Source organism: Triturus cristatus, chromosome 2_1 (genome assembly GCF_964204655.1).
Source record: "Triturus cristatus chromosome 2_1, aTriCri1.1, whole genome shotgun sequence".
Classification (NCBI taxonomy): Eukaryota; Metazoa; Chordata; class Amphibia; order Caudata; family Salamandridae; genus Triturus; species Triturus cristatus.
Genome location: NC_140581.1, coordinates 439,983,623 through 440,009,119, shown reverse-complemented (window position 1 = coordinate 440,009,119; position 25,497 = coordinate 439,983,623). Strand labels below are relative to the sequence as shown.

General features: G+C 43.5%; 1 protein-coding gene across 1 annotated transcript in view; it reads right to left on the bottom strand.

Moving 5' to 3' along the window:
• Positions 1-25,497, bottom strand: part of SERINC5 (serine incorporator 5) — a 202,134-nt gene that overhangs the window by 14,808 nt on the left and 161,829 nt on the right. Inside the window, exons 6-9 of the mRNA XM_085632223.1 lie at positions 23,938-24,149; positions 21,329-21,424; positions 9,953-10,079; positions 3,718-3,784 (exon numbers count right to left, since the gene is read on the bottom strand). Of these exons, the coding sequence (XP_085488349.1) occupies positions 3,718-3,784; positions 9,953-10,079; positions 21,329-21,424; positions 23,938-24,149 (502 nt within the window). The remainder of the gene's footprint in view (positions 1-3,717; positions 3,785-9,952; positions 10,080-21,328; positions 21,425-23,937; positions 24,150-25,497) is intronic.

The following is a 25,497-nucleotide window of genomic DNA, read 5'->3' as shown; positions in this document are numbered from 1 at the left end:
AGTATAGCGAGGGAGCTCAAAGATTTCTCCCCTGTAAATAACCTAATTGGAGACTACTCATCTGGATTTAGAGTTTGACATGGTAATGAGACAGCCAGCCTGAAAGTTATTGATGATGGCTTCAAATGGCAGAGTGATTGTTCCTGCTTGCTTGCTTGCATTACATGGCCTCTCTGTAGTTTTTGATACTATGGACTGCAACCTTCTTGTAGACAGCCCAGGAAACTTGCTTTGGGGTCATTAGAGATGTTCTGGTCTCTGTAACAGAATTCAACCAGCAAGTCAAGGTAAATGAGTCTCTCTCGCATCTGCCTCTCAGCCTATGCGGAGTTCCTCCGAGATCAACACAGGCCATCCACTCTTAAACCAGTAGATGGAACTTGTACGTATCATATTAAATAATTTTGGCATTTAATTTCATCAAGTCACGGCATGCGCGTCAACCATTACTTTCTATTAGCCGGTCATGGATGGGACTAGACCTTTCTCAGTCTGAATCCACTGAAAGACTGGGTTAATTTGAATTAGGTTGACAAACTCCTAATCCTAGGTTTAGAACTAGGTGATCCCAACTGGCCTGTCTCTCACTACTGAAAAAATGCAACAAATCTGAGCTCTACCCTCAACATTAAGCTCTTTCTGAAAGCACTCATGGGCTGGCTGCCAACTCTGTATGGTCAACTGTGTTAAAGGCTTCTAATGGAGAAACTTGAACACAGACCAAATCAGTTCTTTTCCAATATTGAAGAGTCAAATTGATGCAATGATCGGGGAAACAAACATCTCCAGAATGGCGTTTGATAGGAGAGAAGGTTGAACTTACTGTGTAGATGCTTGCACCATTACCTTTACAACAAATAGAATGTGATGTAGTTGATAAACACAAGCGTAAGAAAATGATTTTAAAGAAAGCCTAACTAAAGCTTGCTTTAGACGTCCTGTGTTGAGTCCCTTGGTGAATATTTTAAAGATGATGCCTGGACATATTTATGAAGTTACTATTTCCTAATTTTCCCCAAAAACTGCTTTAAGAGTGTTCTGCAAGCTAGCATTAGGTCTAAAACTTATGAGTGAGGATTATGGCCCTGAGTATATCCCAGTATATCATCGTTTTGAGAAAGGATATTTTAAAAAGAACCTGGAGAAACTGACCATAACAATATCCACAAAAATTATATACTTTTTGAACAAGAGTAAATGTCTCTCCTCTGGAGCCCTCCTCCACTTGCTTCCCCCATGCACTAAGGTGCCTCGGCCTTGCCCTATATTACAGCGAGTGGCATATCTATGTTTCCATCTAAGTCTATATCTCACTAAGGTTACTACACCCTATACCCCTGCCATCCTGCAGCTTGGATCACCCAGAGGCTGTGCAGTCACCTCCACGGCGCACCTAATGGCCTGCATGCGGTAGGCCTCCATACGCTTGGTGGCTTGTATCGATATGGAACACTTCTCTCCTATGAGCCGTCGATAGGGGATGAGGGACTGTCCCCCGGGACACTTCTTTAGTATAATTCTTGGGTTGCACAGTGCACCGCGACTGGGGGTATAGCTCACAAGATCCCCCAATTACATCTCACAATCCAATACTTTCATGTCATGGGTACAGGGGGTCACCTCACCAGCTGGTTTGCGGACTTGCTCCGCATGCATACTGTTGCTCCGTTAACATCATTGTGTCAACGCTGGAAGACAGATTTGGCTCGACCTTGCGCTATCAAAAAATGGAGTGCTTTTGGCAGACCCCACTTTTAATTCCTCGTAATCATAGATTCAGGCTCATAGAGTTTTACATTATACACAGGGCGTACCAGACACCTGATAAAATCAATTGCTATGGTCATGCTCCTCACTACAGTAATATTGGCACGGTGTAACGCATCATCTTTCCATGTGCAAAAGACAACCACTAACTTGCACCTGGGAGAACTGCCTGGTAGTCTTTTACCCTAGGGATAAAAAACACAGTGAGACCACACCTTTTCTAGATTTAATATTATTGGTAGCTAAACGTCTTGTTACCAGACGGTGGGAGTCCTAAGAGCTGCCGTCGGTGGAGTTCTCCTCGCGCTCCATCATAATTTGGGCTGGGGCAGAGGGAGTGGCTCTACACAGGAAGGATAACTTGGACCTCCGCAGGTATCCCAGCTCCTCTAACTGCAATGCCTCCAAACCTCTTTTCAGGATACTACAGAGTTGCTGGTGTACATCGACTCACCTCCCACACCTGTGGAGGAACATTTGCACACCACCTGATGTTGAGCTACGTGTTAAATACTATGTGATATATGCCATATTGATTGCTGCTTTAATGTGATCGTAGGTTGCTAGAAGCGGACTGAGGCTATTTGCTGTTGGGACACACTTCCCTTCCCTTCCTCTAAGCTGTTGCTACTTGTTACATAGGTTGATATACGTTGAATCTGTTTGATGCCATTCTGATACAATCGGATTCAGGAACGAAATTTTCTACGGAAATTGTCTGAATACCTCAATCAGATGTAGCCATTGAAATCCCGAAGGGGATAGCCCGTGCCTCATAACTAGGGCTCCCGGTTTTATGATATATATTTTTTTTTTTATTTCTGTCTCCATTTATCCATAATTATTTTTGGGCCATTTTATCTGTATTTATCCATATTTATTTTATGTTTTGTTCATAAATCATGTTGTAAAACTGAACATTTCCTTATGTATTTGACTGATAGAGAGACACTCATTCTTTGAGGTCTGCCGTGATTTAGCTATTTAAGCTGCCAAATATTAAGTAACAATACATCCACTAAATATTAGCAATACAACACAAATGTATTTTGACATATGCCATTAATTAAAGAAATTTCATCCCGTTTTTAAATTTCCCATGCTGTCTATCTGCTCAGCTGCTGGGCTACAATTCATGAAAGACAGCACGGAGAGTCACTTAAAAGAACAATTTTCTGTATTTATCCACTTTCAAAAATAAATGCAGAGAGAAAACACATAGTTTTCGGTCTGCATTTATCTGTAAAAATGGAAAACAGGGAACCTTACCCATAACCTTCAGCCCTAAACCGATATGTCATTATATATCTGCTCATTTACACTATTATGAAGCACGGGTTCACCTCCAGAGGCGCTTATACATAGTGATTATGTTATGAGAGAAACTTAATAAACAGATCCAAAAAGAAAAAAAAAAAAAAAGTGTGAGTGAGTGTCTCGCCTCACTAAGTATTAAAATTACTTGGGTGGTAGTATATGTTTTGACAAGAGGTGAAAGGGGAGATAAGAGAAAAATACAAGTTGGATGAGTTGCACAGGTGTTTCATTTTACACAGAATCATTCATTCCAATGAAGTTTGTCAAAACACTGTTTGCCATTCCTTCTGTTAATTTGTGGCTATATCATCATCAGAACTAGGTTTATATTCTTTGGGGTTTTGAACAGTATGATATTCCACACTCTTCAAACTCTTCATGGTGTTTTGGAATACTGAGGTTAACCAGCGAGTTGTTAATTTTAGCAATCCTTAAAGTGCTGGCATCAGCAGTGAACAGACAACAGCTGGATCAAGATTGCATCTTCATATTCTGGTGTGAGATGTTCTTGCCTATAATGCACCCATGAGTCTTGGAGTAGGTAAGGGTGGGTCTTACTGTAAGGATATTCAATTTCAAAGCATAGGCTAATCACACAAGCCAAAACCTGTCGGATGAGAAATATCCACATACCTCTGTTTCAAGTGAGGGGGAGTTTCCCTTCAAAGCCTCAGAACTTGCACGTGTTGTGGAGGTCAAGCTACAAAAACAATAGTGAAACAAATTACATATTTTGACACAAATAGGCCATATTCTTATTTCATTTTTATTTGCTTAAAAAATATTGAACACCTTAAACAAAGCGGTTCAGCCAACATGAAGACCATTCCAGTTTAGGTCCACTAAGCAAGCGCAGAGGGAAGTGGACAGGAGGCCACTAACAGTCACTCCTCCCATGAGAATTGTGACCTACACCAGGGGGATTTAAAGAACAGACTGTACCTTGCATCATATGTAGTGACAAACTTCTAAAAGTGAAAAAACGCACGGCTTAGCTGAAACAGACATCTTGACTTTGTTCATCTAAAAAACAGGGGATTTCACTTTTGCTACACTACTTCTGCAAGATTTCAAAGCATTTTCAAATGAAACCACATAAATGCAAACACTTCACGATTACTACAACTCCCTCTCCCCAACTGCCTAAGAAACATAGAAACACTGTTAATGAGATTGTCTGTAATACAGTCTTGGTTGGTGGCCCTGTATGAAAATGGGCCAGATTTCCACTCAAACATTTTAAGCTACATCTCACTGGAGGTTATATAATTTTAGATCCCTAAATAAAACCACACAGCTAACTGGGACAGTTTAGGATTTCCTTAAAATACACATATTATGATTGTTAAAATTTTTGCATCCATGTCCTATGCGACCAGAACGTTGTTACAGTACCGTAAATTATAATTAGGCCTGCGCGGTGGACTTCGCTCCGTTCGCTGAGTTTGCGGAGTTTTCTGCACTACGCAGAGCTCGCGGAGTGCAGAAATCTCCGCGACACGATGTCCAGCGAGGTTTTTTTGCCTCCGATCGTGAACGGTAAGTATAATTTCTACCCGAGTGCCAAGAATACCAGCACAAACCGCAGTTCGCACTGCACTCCGCGACTTGCGGAACTTCGCTGAGTTTTTGTGTAACTTCGTGGAGTTCCGCGTAGCAAAACTCCGCGAACTACGCCCAGGCCTTATTATAATACATTTTCATAATTTTTTTTGCATCTATTTTTCTTAATTAGTATTACTGAAATTGTTAATGTATTTTTTTTTTTTTGAAGTGCAGATAGAGCATGACTGGTACACTCCATCTCCACTTCAATAATATAATACAGTACAACGTTGTTGATTGTACAAAGTGTCAGTGGGCCCCAGTACTTTTTAAAAGTCTTTCCTGCAGACAGATTCCTATTTCGCCACAGTATTCCTCCATGAAGTGTATATATGGCCAGCAAGTACTCAGTTTACAACTAGCAGTCCCAGAGAAGGCATAACTCCCTACATACCATTACTTATTTGCTGCTCAGTCCCCTTCAAACATAGGTCTCAAACACTAGGTTATTTACAATCATGTAGACAAACCTTTTCTTTTTCAAACCACACTGGTCCTTGGAACTCTGTTATGCTTGATTGTGACAATCACATCCTTTTATATGCGGTGGCATTAGGGCTACGTATACTCCTGAGGTATGGTCACATTTAATTTCTTTGAATTTGCTTGTGAAGTTCCTGCATCTGCTTCCACTGAGTTTGCCTCTAACTCAGTCATTATGTATATTTAATGAGAAGAAAAACACACGAACATTCCTGGAATATTGTAACTGGCTTTCATTAAAATAGTGACACATCAACAGCCTAACTGTCAACGCAGAGGACTGCATTCCTACGCAACTGAAAAAAACAATAGCAATACAATGGGAATACTGGAATTTTTGTTTCCAATTATCGGCTTCATAAGAGTTCAATTGTGTTTTCCTTGCAGAGATGAACTCCATTTCTGCAGAGAGAGGAGGCTCAAATCAGCCATTCCAAGAAAAGAGGAGCCGTATCATAAGATAGCTTGGCGCTTTAAAGAAGGAAGGTGAATTTATCTTGAACTATAAAACTCAGATTTTTCAATAATTCTCCCATAATCAAGTGCATTGGAACCAGGTATTTCTTCCTCAAGAAAATAGAACATTATGGCTGCACAGACAGAAACTCTGCCTGCTGCATTTGTGATCCTGCCTACCGTCGAGTGATCATCCTGAATGTTCCCAATCTAGGAGGTCTCGGATCTGTTAAACAGCTCACTCCTGCCACTGTCTACTCAAAACAGAGTGATCCAGGACCTGCCCCACTGCTCAGTGTTGACTACTTCTGATCTTCCTTTCGACTATTGCATTAAAAACTATAAATAAAATGACGTTTAAAGAAAGCTTGGGAACCAGGTTAGACAGAGGAAAGAAAGGAGTTCAGAATTAAAATCTTTTCCAGGCAGGTGTAAACCTACCCCTCGCCTCACACAGATACGAGTGGGGGAACTCAACGGTACAAGTTGTTTATTTGTGCTCTTTGTAGAGCATGAAGAGGAGGGAGATCGCTATCCTTTGCTTTTAGCACTTTTGTGCATTAACTGTCTTTTGTTTGGAAGGGGGGCTTATTTTGATCTTCAAGAACTGTTAATTGTTCTTGCTTCTGCCTTTCCTGGCTTTTTAGAAAGGTTCCCACTGTTTTGGTAATGTAAGGAGATAAAAGGAAATGGTCACCTTTCTTCTAAAGGACCAGCTGCCTAATTCACAAACACAATGAGTTAAGGTTAATCAATACATACATGCAATATACAAATACTGCTAACATAACATGCACATTAGCACAGCATTCAGGATTACGTTATTTATTGCAATCTGCTTTGATGTATGTTTAGTTGAGCAACACTGAATAGCAGTTGTTAGCCTGACTTTGAAAGTTGCTAACTTAGGGTAATTGGTTCACCGCTTCCGTGGAGGAAATCTTTCTAATAGTCTTCTTTTATCCTAGTGGTGTTTTTTTTTTATTATTCTTTCTTTGGAGATCTCTCATGCTGGTTTGCATTTCAAGTTGTTCAATGTGGCGATGCTGCCAGCCTCGATTCTGAGATTCATTACTGCTTCTACAATAGATCAAGATGATCTCCGAAGGTTATAGGACATTTACACTTTTTCATAGAGTCATTTCTGCTATCAAACCTAAGTTTGTTGGCTCTGTGCAGTAGTTTCCAGATTTGTGCTGCGTACGTTAAAACACCTATGACATGAGCTTGAAAGAGTTGCTTTGAGTGTACTGCAAAATTCGTTTCTTCAGATTTTTTATTTTCCATTTCCTTCTGCCCTTGTTGTGGTAAAAAAGACTGGCAAGTTCAGTATGAGAGGAGGACACTGCAATCTAAAGTAGCTGAACAGATGCCACTTATACCAGAACACTTATTTTGTTTCAGGGGCCACATTTTGTGGCCTCGTATTATCAACTTACATTTCAGATTGTTGATTTCTTTGTCCAGAGTCCTCAGCATAGAGCAGAAAATAAATTACCTATTGTTTAGGAAGGTTTTGAGATCTATTCTACTACACTTCATGAAGATGTGTAAAAGTTAATTAAATGTGCTGCTAGCTGGCACTCATGTTTGCATGGGGAAATGTCCTGCTCCGCAGGCCTCTTTGTGACGGGTCTTCCATATCTACCGGGCACCCGACTGAGCTACGAGCTCACCAGGACCCCAGGGGCACCAGCAATCATCAGGTCAACGTTCTAGTGGTTCTGCAGGAGGCAGCAGCCTAACCCCGTTAACGGGGCGGAGACTAAGTCAATGGTGGCATAGGCCTAGAGGAGAACAGTGTAGAAAGGATACCTGGACACAGAGCGTGGCCAGTGGCGTAGCGAAACTTGCAGGTGGCCCCATTGCAAAGTGCACGGAGGGCCACCCCCACACTCCAGACCCAGTCAGCAGCACTCAGACACACCCCTGCATAGTGCCAGAAAGGGCCCCTGGTGCTCAGGCCCCCGCACAGCGGGGGCTATCGTCAGACCAGTGAACGTGGCGTGGGGAAAGAGTAGCCGCTGGTGAACTGAGGCAGGAAGTCCTAAAGGAAAGCTGAGAGCAGAAGGATTTTTACAGAACCAAGCGATAAATGGGAGCGGAGGCCCTTGGTGGGAGCGAGCAGTGCGTCGAGGAGTAATCTGCAGCTACACATGAGTAAGCAGAGGCAGAGTCCCACAGGAAAGGCGGCTTGGACGTGAGTGCCGCGGCTCTTCAACAGAGCCATGACCTCAGGCAAGTGAACGGCAAGGGTTGGGTAAGGGTAATGTGGTGGCCAATCTTATGGGAGACGCTGTGTGGATTTTAGTGGGGCTGCATGTGATAATATCGCGGGGTGCTGCTACCGGTTACACTGTTGTTTGGAATCTCCACTTTGGGCACACACGGTACAGTGTAAACGTTGATGTAACACAACTCATTTTTTTTGGAGACGTTTTCTCTCGTCCTAAGACTGGGACAGGCACGCTTGTGTTATGGTGTTGGTTCCTATGATAGCAATAGTAACCTGACTGCTAAGAAATGTGTCCTTTTCTCCCAGAGGGTATGCCAAAACTGAGTACATGAAAACCAGTCTCCGAAACTAGGAAGTGGTCCAAACGTGTGGTGTTTCGACCCTATTGGAACGTCACAAAGCATGTGCTGATTTGAAACGGTTATACCCATACTACATGTGCCGTTGAGTCTCATTCATCATCCTGTTGCACTCTTATTCCAAAAAGAGTTGCTGTAAAGAACCATGATCAAAATATTCAGCTGTAATTTCATACTTGCTTTACGTACGCTCCGACAGCTCCTCTCCTTGGACTAGCTCAATAGGAGCTTTCCTCCAAGAACCATTCTGCGGTTTCTCTTCTGATTGTATTTTTGCTTACATGGTTGTATTTTCAGCCCAAATCCAGTGCAGGTTTAATGTGTTCTGAAATCTGCAGAATATGGTCTCATTCAGTATTCAGATACTGCCATCAATTCTGACTTCAATACAATGTGACTAGTTGCTTGTACAGTAGCTCAAGTTGCCGGAATGTTCTGGAATACCTCTTGCCACCATTGCCTAATCCTTCCCAATCTTCAGTCTGATATTCTTTAGACATATTAGACTATAGAAATGTGGCTGCATTTTCTGACCATTTGTCACTTTTTTCTTTAACGATTTCATAATACCAGGTTTTAATCAGATCAATCTTAATTTTTAAGACTGAGGTAGTTTTGGGGGCCTTCTAGACAATGCATAGGTCTATCAAATTGCATACTGTCTAATCCCTAGTTCTAGATTATTGTTTTAGGTGAGTGTTGTTCCTCTAGGGGGGGGGGGGGGGGGGGGGGGGGAAGTCATTTTGTCTTCTCCTGCTCGATTTCTTCATTCTCCAGTCTTCACTCCGACCACTCCCAATCGTTTTGCTTTGTGCACTCAGCCTCGTTCTTCAGTATGAAAGTATGAGTTGTTTGTTCCCGCTAGCCTTTCATCTTATAGTTTACGCGCAGCCCCCAGCATAAACCATAGTTTGGTTCTAATTTGACAGCAAACGAGAAGAAATCATTCCGAGATGCTACTTTCCGGATCTCAGGCCGATACAGAAAAAGTGTGCATTGCCCAGAAATGTCCCCATATCTGCCAACAGTCTCCCCCGTCTATCACACTATCGCTCAAAATTGCCGGTGCTTGATCTAAGCCTGAGGCAGCATGTGAAGTTTGGGAAGTATAATTATTGAAGGAGGTGTGGGGTTCAGCCCAGCAAGGAGTTTATTTTCTTTCTCAGAAAATGGAGATTCATGAGCACCAGAATGAATGTGCCATGCGGTGGTGGGAAGGGTGGCGGATGCATGTGGGTTGCCCTTTTGGTTTACGTTATCGGCATTTGCCTAGCACAGTGAACGGGAATGGGATCTACGCCCCACCTGATAGAGAGCAACATTATTAAGGGGCACTAGCAAGTTCAAAGGGCCACAGTTCCATGAAACATCTTCCTCTTATGAATAACTGTCAAAAAGACCTGCTCAACAAAAGAGCAAGTGATGTATGCATTATAACGTAAAAATGTTTACCCATTACTTCCCCTGATCCCTTGTGGCATAAACATGGTGGTCACCCATTTACCACGAGGAAGTGTGATCACTTAATTAAAAGAGGCAAGAATACAGAACACTCACGCTGAATCCTTCCAGTTCTGGCCACTACCAGATAAGAGTAATGAAAGTGTACATAAGCGGAGTCACTGTAAATCATGTTTAAAAGTAAAGATTTCATTAGTGCTTACACTCTACATCAACATTTCCCCACTGCAATTAACATCAAACTAAAGAAACATAAGTTGTAGTTTACCAAGAATATAAAATGCAGCCAAACAGGATAGTGGTGCCCAAAGCAGAAACCAGATTCCCTTCTTGGCTTAGTCCTTGAGTGAAGCTGGGAATGCAGATAGTGACATTCTTGTTTGCTTCGTCCAGTACTGAAGGACAAACAAAAAAAAGAGAACTGCTTAGTTTGGCTATTCTTTAATAAAATGCACAACCTACCATCATGATACAAGCAGACAGAATATACATCACATGGTGACCCCAATGCGACAGTGCAGTACCAGAATTACTTGAAAACAATATCCACAGATGTGGGAGAAAATTGGATCAAAATTATGAGGGCTGAAAATCCTAGTTCGATGGGTGCTATTACCAACTCACCGGAACCTGGCGCTACCTTGCAGTATGGCCAGAGGACAGAACGGGTGGAGAAGAGGACTAGGTTAATGAGAGGGAAGGGGAAATTCAATCATGCAAATACAAGACCTGAACACATGTAAACACCTAGACTGTACAGAAAGGATTCATGTGAACCCATGCACTGTACACATTAATAACTTCTTTAAATACACACAGTAATCAAATAGCTGGAACCCATCTGCTCTGCACACATTGTTCATCCAATCACACTGTACCTCAAATGAAATGTGTAAACACATTCTCTCTACATGCAAATTATGGATGTAAAAATGCACTATAAACAAATAGCTCATTTAAACGATAAACTGTGACACAAATGACTTGTGTAAACTTGCAAGACACACAGGACCCAAGAACACATGTAAGCACAACTGGAAAACTTTCAGCTCCATTCACGGAATGAAAGTCTGCAAATAGTTTTATTTGATGGCGTGAACAACATTGAACCTCTTAGTGGGGTGACATATTTCATATACTACAAAACACGTGCTGTTAGAAAAGAGCAATCCCGCTATGCTTAGCTTGGTGTTCTACCAGTAGTAACAGTTTGGCCCAGATACTGCAGACTAAACAAGCTTTCGACGAGCAACCACAAAATTATAGGAGTCACTGGAAGGAATGGGGGCTGTCCAGAGTAAACCTGCATCAAAGCAACTCTGGGTCTGTAATTTGTTCTGTAACATGAAAAAACAGGACAAGCAGATGAAGACACCAACTGAAAGCAGCCAAGCATAAAAAACTCCATAAAAACAAAATAAGGCAAACAGTTTTACAAGGTATCCTATTTATTTACCCTTCAAGTAACAAGCACTTCTACCAGCAATGAAAATAGTTACGGGGAAAACAAAGCATGCTGTTCACATCCGTCTTATAGCAAACAAAGTAACAATGTTTAAGGGCTTTCCGATATCTGCACGGGCCAAGGTCCGCTGCCTAGTTAAACAGAGCTGAAAAGCAGAGTATCTGTTGACCATGGATCGTGGTGGCTCTCTAACCTCACATTATCCACTTCTGCCATCGCAGTCGTCCATCCTTCACGTTCCCCTTCTCCTCCTTTGAGTTGCCAGGCAGCAGCTCAACCTTTCATAGTTAACACCCAATATGGACCTCTTCCTTTTACAGTAACCACTCACGCACGCATGTATACTTCCTGGAAATGTATACTATCTGGATCGGAGTAATACGTGAGGGAAATAAAAGGGAACATTTAGTCCTAGCTTTGTGTAGTGATCCACCCTGCTGACCCTCGCTCAACCTCACGGCTGGGTATGGCGAGAAGGCTAAAATGGCACCAAGGAGCCGCAAAGACCAAGGCACGTCTTACGGAGACAATATGGTATGGTTGCCAGGCATCAACACCATGGTCGACAATGTTGTGAAAAATTGCCAGCAGACAAATGGAACCAGTGTGCCTGCAGCCATTGCCACCTTGAAACCCTGTGAAGTATCATTGACAAAGGTCAGCTTAGATTTGAACAGTTTCCCTGATGGACGTCTAACCTTGGTCATGGTCAACAGGTATTCTATATCTACTGGTGGAAACCACAGAGTCAACAGATTTCAGAAAAGTGGGACTTATGCAGTAGAATATCTTCGCAATGTATGGTATCCCGGAGGAAATATGGACTGACAATGAACCCACTTTCCAAGAGGGAGAATTCAAGGACTTTCTCAAGCACCATGGGGTCAGTCTCAGGAAAACACGCTACAGTGGCCACAAGCAAGCTGATGTCAAAAGTTTCAAGCGTACCCTCAATAAGGTCATGCGTATCTCCATTAATGAATGGTCAAAACCGGAGGCAAGCTCACACCGAATTCTGGCTTCGTATAGGAACACTTGCCACTGTACTATAAAATGCTCTCGCCCGGCTACCATACACTGAGCCCATCATGGTAAACACTAGTTTTTGAACATGATACTACTCAAGACAGGCTGAGAATGACCAACGACAAGCCTAGACAATAATGGAGAGCCATGATGTCTAACAAAGCCAGGGGACCATGTCCTCATACAAGACATGACATACAGGGTGGACATTCCACGTGCCATATGAAAGTTGGTTGTGGACAGTCACTGCAGTAAATGGCAGTAGAGACAGTGACTTGGAATGTGTCATGAATTAAGAAGGCTTTCTTGAGGCAAGGAAGATTCTCAGAGTCTCCTTTACAAAATACAATTTTTCTCCATATGAGGCGGGATGGGCTGGCTGAACGCACAGTTGTATTATTGGGCATCCCAACTAATCATTATCTATGACTGGGTCAGGGTGCACAGGGTAGCTTATAGACTAGAATTAGACTTGCTTCACTCTTATGACGTTCTCACGTTGCTGTATAATAAATCTCCTCGCTCCTTCCCCTGTTATGAGAGTCCCCATCCCCTGTAGGTATGAAGCCCTCCGTCATATGAGGTGGTTCGGCACAGTCACCAGGGCGACACCTCTGTGGCAGGGGACATGGTTGATTGAGACGCAGGGATTGCGCTATTGGGACCTTCTTCAAATCTCCACACTGGGGGATGTTTGGGGTGACTGGCATGTGAAATCCTTCCAGGAGTTGGGGTCCAAGTTCCACCTGCACACGTACCATTCTACAGCTACCTCCAATTTCAGAATTGCCTGGAGGTTACAAGGAGCAGCTACACTAGCTCCCCGAGTACAGTCCATTAGAGTGCAAATTAACAGATGCCTTGGGACAGGGAGGCATTTCGCGGCTTTATAAATTGCTGGTTACCAACACACCTGACCAGCCTGAGTGTAAGGTGGGAAGGGGATGCGGGAGCCCTCGATTGGAAGTAGTGGTTGGAGGCTAAGATGGTGCCCAGACAGCTGACAATCTTCATGCACTTTCGCCAAATACATTTCAAGTACCTCCACCGAATGTGGACCATGGGGAATGCCCGGGACCCCTCTGATGCGGTATCGGCCCAGGCCCCTTCTATCCAGTGAGCAGCAATTGAGAAATTGGTCTGCAAAGCCAGTGGAGTACCCTAGAAATATGAAAAGATATGGCCCCAAGGATTCAGATAGCGAGAACCTATTTTGAAGGTATTCAAGTTGCACTGGAGAGGGAAGAACATTATCCTAGCTTGGACACTAATTTCTGTCAGCTTTAGATTGTATACCACTGTGTGGAGGACGTTGGCTACGGAGCATTCAAATGTATGGCCTTTTAGTCATTTGACCTATATGGTAGGGGTGGGCGGAATTTGCGTAATTGCGTCACGCAAATCTCCGCGAAACGGTAAAAAATCTCCGCGAACACGCAGAAATTCGAATTGCTTGTTCGCGATGCTTTTTTCTTGTTCACAATTGCTGTTTGCGTGCTCGGGGAGAAATATCTCGCGAACACGCATTTTGAGAACGCGAACAAGCAAAAATTTCGCGAAATCGCGGAAAGCAGACTTTTGAGCAATTTCGCGTTCTCCGCGGAACGCGAAATTCCGCGAGCGGAACGGAATTTACCGCCCAGGCACGAAAATCCAATAAAACTTTGTTATAAAAAAAAGTAAGGGCGAGGCCAGGTAGATGTCGCATGACCGGAGGATCCAAGAAAGTGAAAAGGGCACCTGGGTGATTCATGAAATGGCAGAACAGGAAGGACTGGGGGTTACGACGCCCACTGAAGCACCCCCAGCAAGGGATTTCAAACATGTCCTCAGCAACCTCCAGCATACTTCCACCCAAAACACCAGTGATGGAAATAGTTGCGGAGTCCATGCTGCAACCCAAGCCAGAGGTCCCAGCCAGACACTGAAAGACTGAGTTCTAGCAACCCAACGGTCGGGCATAACTGGAAGGCTATACACCAAAGAGACGTGGACAGTTTGTGGTCCAGTCTCAAATGTATTGCACTGTGTCTGTCTTTTATTGCCTGCACTGCCCAGGCTGCTATCCTAAGACCACGAGTCCCCTTGAGCCATTACACTTTGCATTTGATGGAAATTTGAAGAAAATTTAAGGAAAATGGAGAAATGCAAACATTACACCGTAGGTTCTACACATATTTTCCCCTTCCCGCCTACTTATGGAAGCTGGCATGTCTCATGTTGCTCACAGACCGCGTTTATCGAACACCCACTTCCAGATGGCTGTTAATAAAGGAAAAGTTGCTGAACGAAAACATGTTATATGTATGGTTTCACAGAATAACATTTTGCTCCAGCTATAATGAAAATACGGTAAACATTTGATCTGTCGCACTGAAAAGATAGTTCAACGCATTGAACTTCGTATTTAAAAAGAACGAAGACCGGCAGGTCAAGAGTTGGAGTCCCAGCATGGCTGGCTCAGCCTACCACCCGCTCAAAGTGGGTTAATTTAATATACCAATTAGTAATAACTTCTCATCTTCGCTGGAGACATTGATTCAATCAGCGGTATTGGTATGCGCAGTTCGCAGTGGCACTTCTAGTACAGTACTGCAAAGAAATAAAATTGTGGCATACCCGTTTTAAATATTACTTTGAGACCGCCCCATTAACTACCAAAATCTACAGTTTTCGGTTCATACAGAATTGGAAAGATTGCATGAGCGGCTAACATGTAAAGAAAGGTTTTAAAAAACACACAAGTAAGCAGCCAAACTATAAATGATGGCCAAAGTGATCTACATTACAATATGCTCTGCATTTCGGAAAAGAACTGCCAGGTTTCGTGCCCTGTGGTAAACCCTGGTCATACACCACTATGTTCATTCCGCCTTGCTCCATTTTGTGCAACTCATGGTACCACATTCCAGTCTTGTACCTCTGTGTGCACCAATCTGACACCAGTCCTAATAGTTCTCACTACTCCTTTTGACATTACACTCCCTACACCCTGAACGTACAGTGCTATAGGCCCTACAATGGGTTGCCCAATGTGGAAGGAAGTCACAACTTTTAGTAAGAAGGCCACCCAAGTCCCCAGCACCAACTTGTCCATGAAAAAGGTGGTGCAGGCCAGTTGCACTGAAAATGGCTGAAGTTCAGTCATGAGGAAGACGGTCTTTAGTATCGGCAGGCGCAGTGAACAGCTAAGCATCGGTTTGAAGGGTATACACATGAGAAACATCAATACTACGTTAAGGTTCAATCACAGCATCAGAAATGGTTTGGGAGGGAACATGTATGGCAGGGGTGTCAAGGTGTATAGGAGTTCAGTGTTTTCCATTTCAGCCAGAATGCTTCCTCCTAACAAGTGTTTTAGCTGAAAGTCTAATGTGCAAACATTTCAACACTGTGCATTCTCTGCAGTGGAGTAAATTCTAGCCAGGGTTCTCCTCACTGTTGGAAGATGCCCTGTGCCACCACAGGATGTAAACAACTCAATCTGCCAGAAGCTGCCTGCCAAGTTCATCCGCTCTGGCATTCAGGAACCCAGCTAGGTGGTTCTCGAGCAGGAAAATACCCTTGCGTACCAACACCTCCTAATATGCAGAGCCTCCTGACACGACCCATGACCCCACTCCGCCCAGTTTGTTGCAGCACCTCATGGTGGTGTTGTCCGTGAGAACCTGCACTAGCCTCACCTTAATGGACAGCAGGCAGGAGGTCAGAACCAGATGAATGGCCAGCAAATACAGAAGGCTGAGGTGGAGTTGGCCCTCTGCCGGAGACCAGAGCACCCTAATCTCCACCTCTTCCAGATGATCTCTGCAGCCCAGCAGGGAGCTGTCCGTCACTACCATCAGCTCGGGACATGAAGGGAGAGGGGCTTACCTATGGACCAATTGTGTTCAAGGAGGCACCACTGCAAACTGGTCAGACTGCATTGATGTTGGGCACATAGGAAAATGGAATTCCACTGCAGAGCATGAATGTGCCATCTGGCATAGCTGCCAAGGATGCACAAGGCTGAAAAGTCTAATCAGAGGTCACTCTCAAAGTGATCCTGAACAGAACCTGAAACATCAGGATCATAGCCTAAACGTGCTGGGCTCATTGCAGCTCAGGGAAAATACTAAACCCCACGGTGTTCAGGATTGTCCAAATTAATAAAAGCCTCTGCGAACGAGTCAAGTGGGACTTCCGCTTGTTGATAGTCGTAGACCACCTCACCGAACGACGGTGGACCGCATGAAATTTATGGGTTGACTAACTGTGGCAGGTAAGCCTTAAACAGCCAGTCACTGAGGTAGGGGAGTATTCGTCTCCCAGAATTCCAGAGGTGAGCAACTACCACTGCCATCACTTTTGTGAACACATGAGAGCTGTTGGTGAGGTTGAAGGGGAGCACAGCAAATGCTATAATATGATCCTGGCCTACCTTGAACCGCAGATATTGTCTGCGGGACTGAAGAATGGGTATAAGAATACACATCACACAGGTCCAAGGACACTATCCAGTCACCCAAGTCCAGAGCAGACAATATTTGGCCAGCATGAGCCATTTAAATTTGCCCTATACCATTCAGAAGCAGAAGGTCCAGAATAAGCCTGTGGCCCTCCTTCTTGGAAACAAAGACAAAGGAAGAATAACAACACCTTCCTCTTTCTGAGTCTGGCACTTTCTCAATGGCACCCTTGGAGATCAACAGTGCACCGCCTGCAACAGACGGGCAAGTGCTCTTCTGAAATTAGTTCAAGCGTGGGACGGATCATGGGTGGATTGGAGAGTAAAGGCAGGGTACAACAGTCTTAAGCACTCTCTAAAAATCATCTGTTGGACGTGATAGATCGCCAGCCTGGAAAGAAATGTTGAACATGCACCACTAAGGACAAACTAAAGTGGTTTGTTGGCTGTTATAGCTGCAGGTCCACATGCTGCCTGGTAGACCAGTGTCCACGGTGCTGCATTAGCAGTTGGGAAGGCAGACTCTGCATATACATCAACCCTTTGGAATAGCTTCCAAATTTTCGAAATTGATGCAGAAACTGTTAGGCAAGGGCCAACAGCCCCAAGGAGAATGCTTTAGCTCTGCTGTCCTTAAAGGTGCTCCAACGCAAAGTTCACCATCTCACCAAAAAGATGGGACCTATCAAAAGGCATATCTATGAGGTAGGCCTGTACATAGACAGAGAACACGGTGGATCGCATCCACACATTTCGAAGAAGGGCAACATCAGCAATGACTGCCATCTCTAAGCAATCTATGGCATCCAGACCTGTGAAGAAAACATACTTGGCTGCATACTGTCCATCATGAATCATCTAGGCCAAGAAAACCATAATGTATTCTGCGACATCTGGCACAATCTCACTGGTAATATGCCAAAGAGCAAGTTTGTAATGGCTCAACAGACAAACAGCATTTACGACTCAGAAGAAAACATGCACATGCCAAAAGTATCAATCCTCTTGGACCATAGGTGTCTGTAGGAAAGTCCTAAAAAAGAGAGGTTTCATTTTTGCAGTGTCCATTTTCAGATGTTTTTGACGCAGCTTTTGTGCCAGTGCAATTAAGCTTCACACAAATTCATTTTGATCTACACCCAGTTACAATGTTACTTTCTGTGGCAATCGAAATCTAGTTCAAATGCTGATCAATCAATAATTTCACAGATTCTCACGTATTCCTGAGTAGGTCACATAAAAATATAATGTCCATGACAAGAAAGGTACCAGGCCGTTTTTATACATTTCTTAACTTTTAAGATAAATAAATAAATATAATGGCAGTGGTCCAAAGTTTTTCTTTAGAGCCTGCCTCTGGAACTGCTGAATGCCAGGGTTGCTGAATACCAGGGCTGCCTCATTTTCATTCCACATTGTGCCTGTTTCTTCCACCACCCTACATTTCCTATCCCTTCATCTCACTCTTTTAGGCTACATTGCTTTTCAACTTTCCAACTTTGTCAATGTTTCCGGTCACTGATTTTTACCTCCTTCTTTCTCCCTTTCCTGACTTTCTCTTTCCTATTATGAGCTAAAGTGTGATGAGGAAAAATAAGTCTTGGTCTCCAAATATGAGATCCGATGCCCAACACCTGCAACCACAGCACAAACGCCCAGCAGTTCTAAATAACGATGGGACCCATTCCTAGGAGAAAACTGACTAACCCATTTTTAGGTCTCGCCTACGCAGCGCGCATGCACTGCATAGGAGGGCCTTTAGCCGTCGCTCTGCTCATTTTCAAGCCCACACTTGTGCTTGTGGCGGCATTCACCTTACGGGAGCGAGCAGCGGCGCAAATGCTAATTGGGTGTTGCTCGCTCCCGCAAGGCGGATGCCGCCACAAGCACGAATGTGCTTCAAAACAGTCACTAAACAGAACGCGGGCCGTGTTTTTTTTTATTCCCCCCTCACGGGGCCGCACCACGCTCCCTCAACTTTGTTTTAAATAGCGCGGCACGCCCCCTTTAATGTTAAACAATGTTGGATGCGCGGCACAAACAACTCTATTTTCTCATCATTCTAACTTTTTTGTTAGCAGTGCGGCACGTCTCCTAATCACCAACACTGGCGGCAGAGCGGGCTCAAGCGACTAAGTGGACCCTTTTGCCACATTACACTTTTTGAAAACTTTTGAATCACGCAAAGGTGCATTAAAAAAATGAAACAAATTTACCATTCCATTTACTGTTTCAATGGCAGTCCGTCTTGTCAGCGCAATGGACTGGTCACTCAGGGTTTCTTAAAGGGGAAGGGTGGCATGCTTACTGAATAAGAAGCCACTGCGCCCCCTCCCCACAACAAACCATGCTCCGCACCGTTAAAACATCCCTCATCGTCAGCAAGTTTAACACCTACTAACTAATGCATGCAGCGCCGCTGCAGATGAATATATATTTTGCTTCATGGAAACAGCTGAGACATTTTTCCTCCATGCACAGTGTGAAATGTGCCAGTGGGAACTGCAGGGGAAGTGTGAAATGTCTGCTGCAATGTGCTTAGTGCTTCCGCTCGCTGATTTGTTTGGAGCAGTAATTGGGGACTGCTGTGCATTTTATCTGAAGGCGCGCTCTAACAGCCACCCTCTCTCCTTGAGACGCTAGGTTTGGGAATGATGCCCCTGCAGTAGTCATGTGATTAGAGTAAGTGACAAAATGGCGTGAATTCAAAAGTTGTATAACAAGCGCCACATCAAATTCCCGAAATTACACGCCACAATTTACATTTTGCCATGGCCTAGAGCATACAAACCAATCATTAAATCCGACACCACCTCTCGTCTTCAATTCGCCAATATGTTCAGACTGAAGGTTTGTGTGCGCTGCTATGTACATTACCAGAATTCATTCAGAAAACCACCATGCTTATGCCATCACGGGCTACAAACCCGCCTACAATTCTCGAATCATAAATCAGTTTACCTTAAATGAGAAATACATACTCCAAATGCGCCACACAATTTAGACGCCCCGGAATCTTTGAAGTGTCAATGCTCCATGGTTTGTACCAGTTCAATTCATCTATTGCACAGAGCAACTCCCTGGTGGAATGAAGAGGACAAACCCTAGATTTGGGCGACTTATGCAACTGTATGGAAACGTTCACTGCCAGAACTTATTGGAAGACTTGTGTAGTACAAGAACGAGATACCACTACACTTCCCTACTGTTGGGATTTAGTTGGTGCTGGACTATTCTGAAGTAGTCCGTCGAAATATATATAACAAGCATTGGCATAGCCAATAGGTCCCCCCTTTGGGACCTTATAAGTATTTAGTTATGCAGCACAATATCCTTACTGCAACAACATTAACTGTTGCATGGCTAAACACTTATAAGGTCCCAAAGGCGAGACCTATTGGCTATGCCAATGCTGGTTAATAAAAGTAGTAAGAGAAAAGAAATGTCTTACCCTCTTCGTCATGGTCCTCCAAAAGAATACTGCTCAAAACGTCAGTAACTGAGGTAAAGGGACCTTCCGAACCGTGAAGGGTAGGGAGATCCTTTCGAATATCTAAGGATGTGGGGATATGCACTCTAGAAACTACACAATAAACAAAGGTATCCCTGTAAGAAGAGACAATTTTCAGGAGGGAGGTTGATATGTGCCACACTTATACACCACCTCAGTAGGATGCGGGGAAAATAAATTTAAAAAAAAAAAAAGTTTTCCCTTTTTACTCCCCTCCTACTGAGGTGGTGTATAGGCGAGGCACGTATCAACCCCTCCTGAAAATGGTCTCTTCTAACAGAGGGATACCTTTAGGCTTATGTAGCATCCAAAAGAATAAACATTTTAGAGTCTTCTGTGACAACTTATCCATAAAATATGTTCAATAATAAGAGTGGCAGTCAACCAACACAGAAGCTGGCACAAGGATGCAATAAAACGCACGCCATCATATTCTCAAACGGTTGCCTCGAGCAACAAGGGTGGTTTTCTTTGTCTTAGTTCACTCCTACTTCAGAAGCAGGCTGAGGAGCCCCTGCCTCAAGTAACACCTCTACCAAAAGTAAACACAGACGGCCTGTCCTACATGGATGCCAATAGAATAACCAGCATATCTAACTTCCCTTAAATGTATAATCCCGTCCCTTCTAATGTACAGCACCATATTCCTTTATAGCTAGGTCACACTAAAAACACCCACACATTTAGGTTAAATAGACAGGGTTCCAGACAAGGTCACGGAGGTAGTGGGCAATTTTCTGCAAAAATCTGAAGTTAAACATGCAGGACTGGGAGGCTATGGAATGGGTCTCTGCAACCAAAGTGCATGTTTGGAGCAAGGTCTCTCGAACGATTTCTTCAGAGATGCAAGTAGCACTCCCGCCATCAAGGGGGCAAAGTGAATTTCACAAAAAACAAGCACATTCAATTACAAAGTCAAGAACCTGGGGCTGAGACAGCAGTCTGAGCACACTTACATTTTTTGTCACTCTTTACACACTCACATAACTCAGCTCCTCAAAACCCCTGTTCTGGTCACCCACTTAACCACAATGTAAATTAGAACAAGATGCTACTTCTTAAATAGATGCAACCCAAGAAGCCTAACGTACTATCATTATTTTTATGAGTAAATTAAATGCTAATAAAATAATCGTATGAAACATTTTAATTCGGCTATGCACTCTACTCATCTTTGAAGCCACCACAAACCTACTTGTTTCTGCTGGTTTACTGGCCAGAGCTGAGAATGTGAGGTACATCACGTAACAGCTGATCACACCCGACTGCAGAAGCCCAGAGTGGGGCTTGTCTAGAAAAGAAAGGAAACCGTCTTAGTACATAAACAATGTATGTGCAATCGGTCTAATGCAATTATAGCAGTTATTGTACGTGTGACACTTAAAATGGACAAAATGACTAATACTGAGGCACACTGAAGTAGCAATGAGATTGATACCGCAGGTAAACCTACTCAGAATATTCCTCAGAGTCTTGGCAGGAGTGTCCTTCAATTCGCATTTATGATTTTTTCAAAATCTAGTTAAGAAGGTTATGCTGCTTGCTGCTAAAGTATGCTGAGGGACAGTAAGGAAAGGGGTACAGCTAGAAGTAGTAAGGACAAGTATACTCAAGAGAGAGAACCACAGGGGCAGCTGCCTCCGTCACTTCCACCAGTACCGGTCAGTCTGGGAATGACTGCGCTGCTCACGCTCTAGGAATGTACCAAGCTCCACGTCACACAACAGCTGCATTAGAACATTAAAGGGCCATAATGGAAAAATAGCCCACTGGAGAAGCACTAACAGGTACTTGCCCAATGGAGTGGTCTCTGCACTCTTTTCTCCAAAGTTTCCTCTAGCAAGAGGGAACAGAAGCAGCTTCAACCTGGCACCAGGAAATGTTCTAAAGTTTAGCAGAATATTTCTAAAGGGGGGTGCCTAGGGTCACTAGGCACAGAGTAACCTTAAAACTAAGAGAATAGAAGTCAGTACCTAGAATATGTGAATACCCAAATTAACATCGCAGAATGATTTAAACATGTGAGTCTATGAGGGATTCAATGCTGGAGAAATAATGCTTCCTTGTAGACGGAATGCGAAATATGTCAGTTGGAAAGATTCTCTACCTTTTGGCTGATTTTAAGCAGAATAATCACTTAATATTTCCCTAGTCCAGTTTTTTCAGTAGATTTTGCCAGTTTAGACACTCCCTAGGGCTTCAAGAGCTTTTCACTCATGTAATCTCCAACCTCAATTGACTTTGTTTAATAAAAATAAACAAAATAGAGAAACAATCTTTGAATCCTGGGGAGGATATATATGATGGAACCACGCATGCCACTACCTTGGCTATACAACGCAGTCATTACAACGACCGCGACACTACCACGCAAGTCTTTACCACGCATATGACGTTACCATGCATGCCTTTACAGCGGAACTTCGCTGTAAACTCATGTATGGTAAAGGCATATGCATGATAAATATTTAACAGTAAGTATTACTCCCATGAAAAAAATAATATATATTGACACACAAGCATACGCCTTTGCCACCCCAAAGCCCATACCAACCCCAAACCCTAAAAAATCCCTTAGCGCCCAAATTCACCCCAAAAATTCTCTTGCCACCCAAAACCCCAAACCCACCCATAACCTTTAAAGTTCCCATGCAAAAAAAACCAAAAAAAAAAACATACCCACTCTAAACCCTAAAAATACCCATTCCACCCAAAACCCATACCCACCCTAAACCCTAAAAGTATCCTTGCCACCCAAAAACCCAAACCCACACTAAACCCTAAAAATTCCCTTTTTACACAAAACCCCCAAAATTCCCCAAAAAGCCATAAACTTTTACCCATCCTAAACCCTAAAGAAAACCTTTCATGTACTTACCTTTAAAATTTTAACAACGAATATGCCTTTACCATTCACTCCTTTACGAAATTCAATGTAATGGCATGCATGGTAAAGGCATATTAATGTAAAGACTTGTGTGGTAATGGCATGCGTGGTAGTGTCGCATGCATGGTAAAGGTATGCGGGGTTCTGGCTTTGTTGTAAAGGCTGTTTCTCTCCTGGGGAAACAGTTGTGCAACTTCTATAAGATGCTTGGGATCGCTCACCTGAAGCGGAGAGCAGGGCAGTGCACGGCGAGAGGGAAGGGAATCAAAGCCAGAAAGATGTAGTTGGGAACACTGTTAACCAACTGTTAGGACCCCTCGGTCTTGCCCTAACAGAGGTGGAGTGAGATACACTACCTCCTGCAAGAGTTACCACGATAGTATGTTACCTATGACATAGCCTTGTGTTTTTGTCATTATTATATGCCTGGGGGAGGTCTCTACCATTGATCACAGATTTACTACAGTCCATGACACAAGGCTGCGTTGAGCTTGCAAAGAACCACAAATACGTGGGGGTTCTCCAGGTAGGGAACCTGTGGCTACCCCCTAACTCTCCATAGTGCCACCCCTCTCCCCCCATAGTACACCCTCAGCATATTTATTTATTCATTCATAAAATGAAAAGGAGAAACTCCAATTCGGTGCATCACCAAGCTGAATCTGCCCAGGTAAACACAATTCTTTACACATTTAGGAGCATTAATAGCTCTGTGAATCAGGCCGGGAGAGCCTAGCCAGATAGGGCACGACAACAAAAAAAATATATGTTTGAATTGATGAAGGGTGCAGTGCTTTCGAATATCAACACAGGCAAAAGGATTTCACACAAAAAAACACGGGCTTCCATGTATAAGAACATAAAGCTACAAAATCAAACCAATGAGACAGATCAAAAGTCATGTAATCTGTACTTACGCTTCATAACACAGGGAGAAATAGCCACCATGGACACCAAAAGGCACAAGCCACCATTGACACCAAGAAAAATCTTGTTGAGCAGGCAGCCGCTGGGATGGGTGTAAAATACGGACATCATAATAAGAGCTCCGACAGCAACAGAGTACAAGGACAGGATGACGATGGCGAGCGCTCCGTACCACAGTTTATTATGCGCCGTACCAGCAGTCCTGTTGGCAAGAGAGGATTATTTACAAATGACTGCAAAGACATCACATAAAGAAGAGCCTAACAAAACATGACTGAGTAGGACAGCGCATCATCACAAAGGCAGTGTGTGGTAATCCGGTATTCAATGTTCTTGATGTTGTTCTTAATTTATATATTTGTTCCTTTCATTGGTGTGGGAACTAGAATGTAGAAAGGTGTAGAGTTAGAGTGTTCTGTAAGCGACAGTTGAGATGAATCTGCTGTGGCTGGGACGCTTTTATGGATGTTCTTGAAATAAAGAAGACTTCATCTACTCTACGTTTCACCTTGTTTATTACACTGGCGACGACCGGGATCAAAGAGACAGTAACCCGAGGTGAACTTTCATACTTCACTCAGCTGACCTGTAAGCGTCCTAACACATCGCGCGTTGTTCCTGTTTGAAACGCGTGTCCTTACTGAGCTCGACGCTCGCCCTGCTTAAAGACTACCACTTCTCTTCTCACAACTTTTCTTTTTGTGATCGCTGCCCCACACTGTACTATTTGAGATTTGACTCTACGCTCACGTAAATGCCTGTCATCTCGATCTTTTAATCTAATTTTGTAGCGTACTCACTTATTGGAGGCTTCGGCACGATCCGTGCCCAGTTGTGTTTCATTCATCACACTGCTGCTGTGAGCCCATAAACACAACGATACTAATTTCACAGGGTGTCGCACGATGTATCGAGCGTGTCTTGTTGGGGCTTCCTCGTACGACGCTGCGTGAAAGGCGCCGACTGCAACGTCTGGAGCGCCATTACCTTTAAGAGACTACCTAAAGGCTCCGGACTGCGCCCTCTAGAGTGCCGTCACCTTTAAGAAACTTGCTGACTTAGGAAATGTCACACTTCCTGGTTCAAGGGTGACGTTTCTACTCTGTTGTGTTTCATGTTTCCTAGCAACTCTCGAATGATCTCATTTTATGAATGCTTACAGCTATTTCGCTGCTTGTTCCTACGTTTCGCTGACCAGCATAGCTCCTTGTGTATCTTGCGCTGACAAACACAGCTAAAGGGAAAACTTTGTCAGTCTTTATTGTTGCAATTAATTTATGTGTGAATGGTGGACTTGTTTTATGTCTGCTTTACTGTGCAATTGATCATTATACATTATTTTTTTTTATATATTTTTGTTTTATCTCTAAAAAAAAAAAAAATGCAGAATGTAACAGCAGCACCATTCTTTCTTTCTGATCCTGGGCACCCCCCAATACGCTGGTCAAAGTGGAAAAAAGTATTTCTAAATTATGCCAGAGTTTGTGGGGTGTCTAAGCGCAGAGAGAAAGTTTTCACTTCTATTACATTGTTTAGGATCAGAGGGTCAA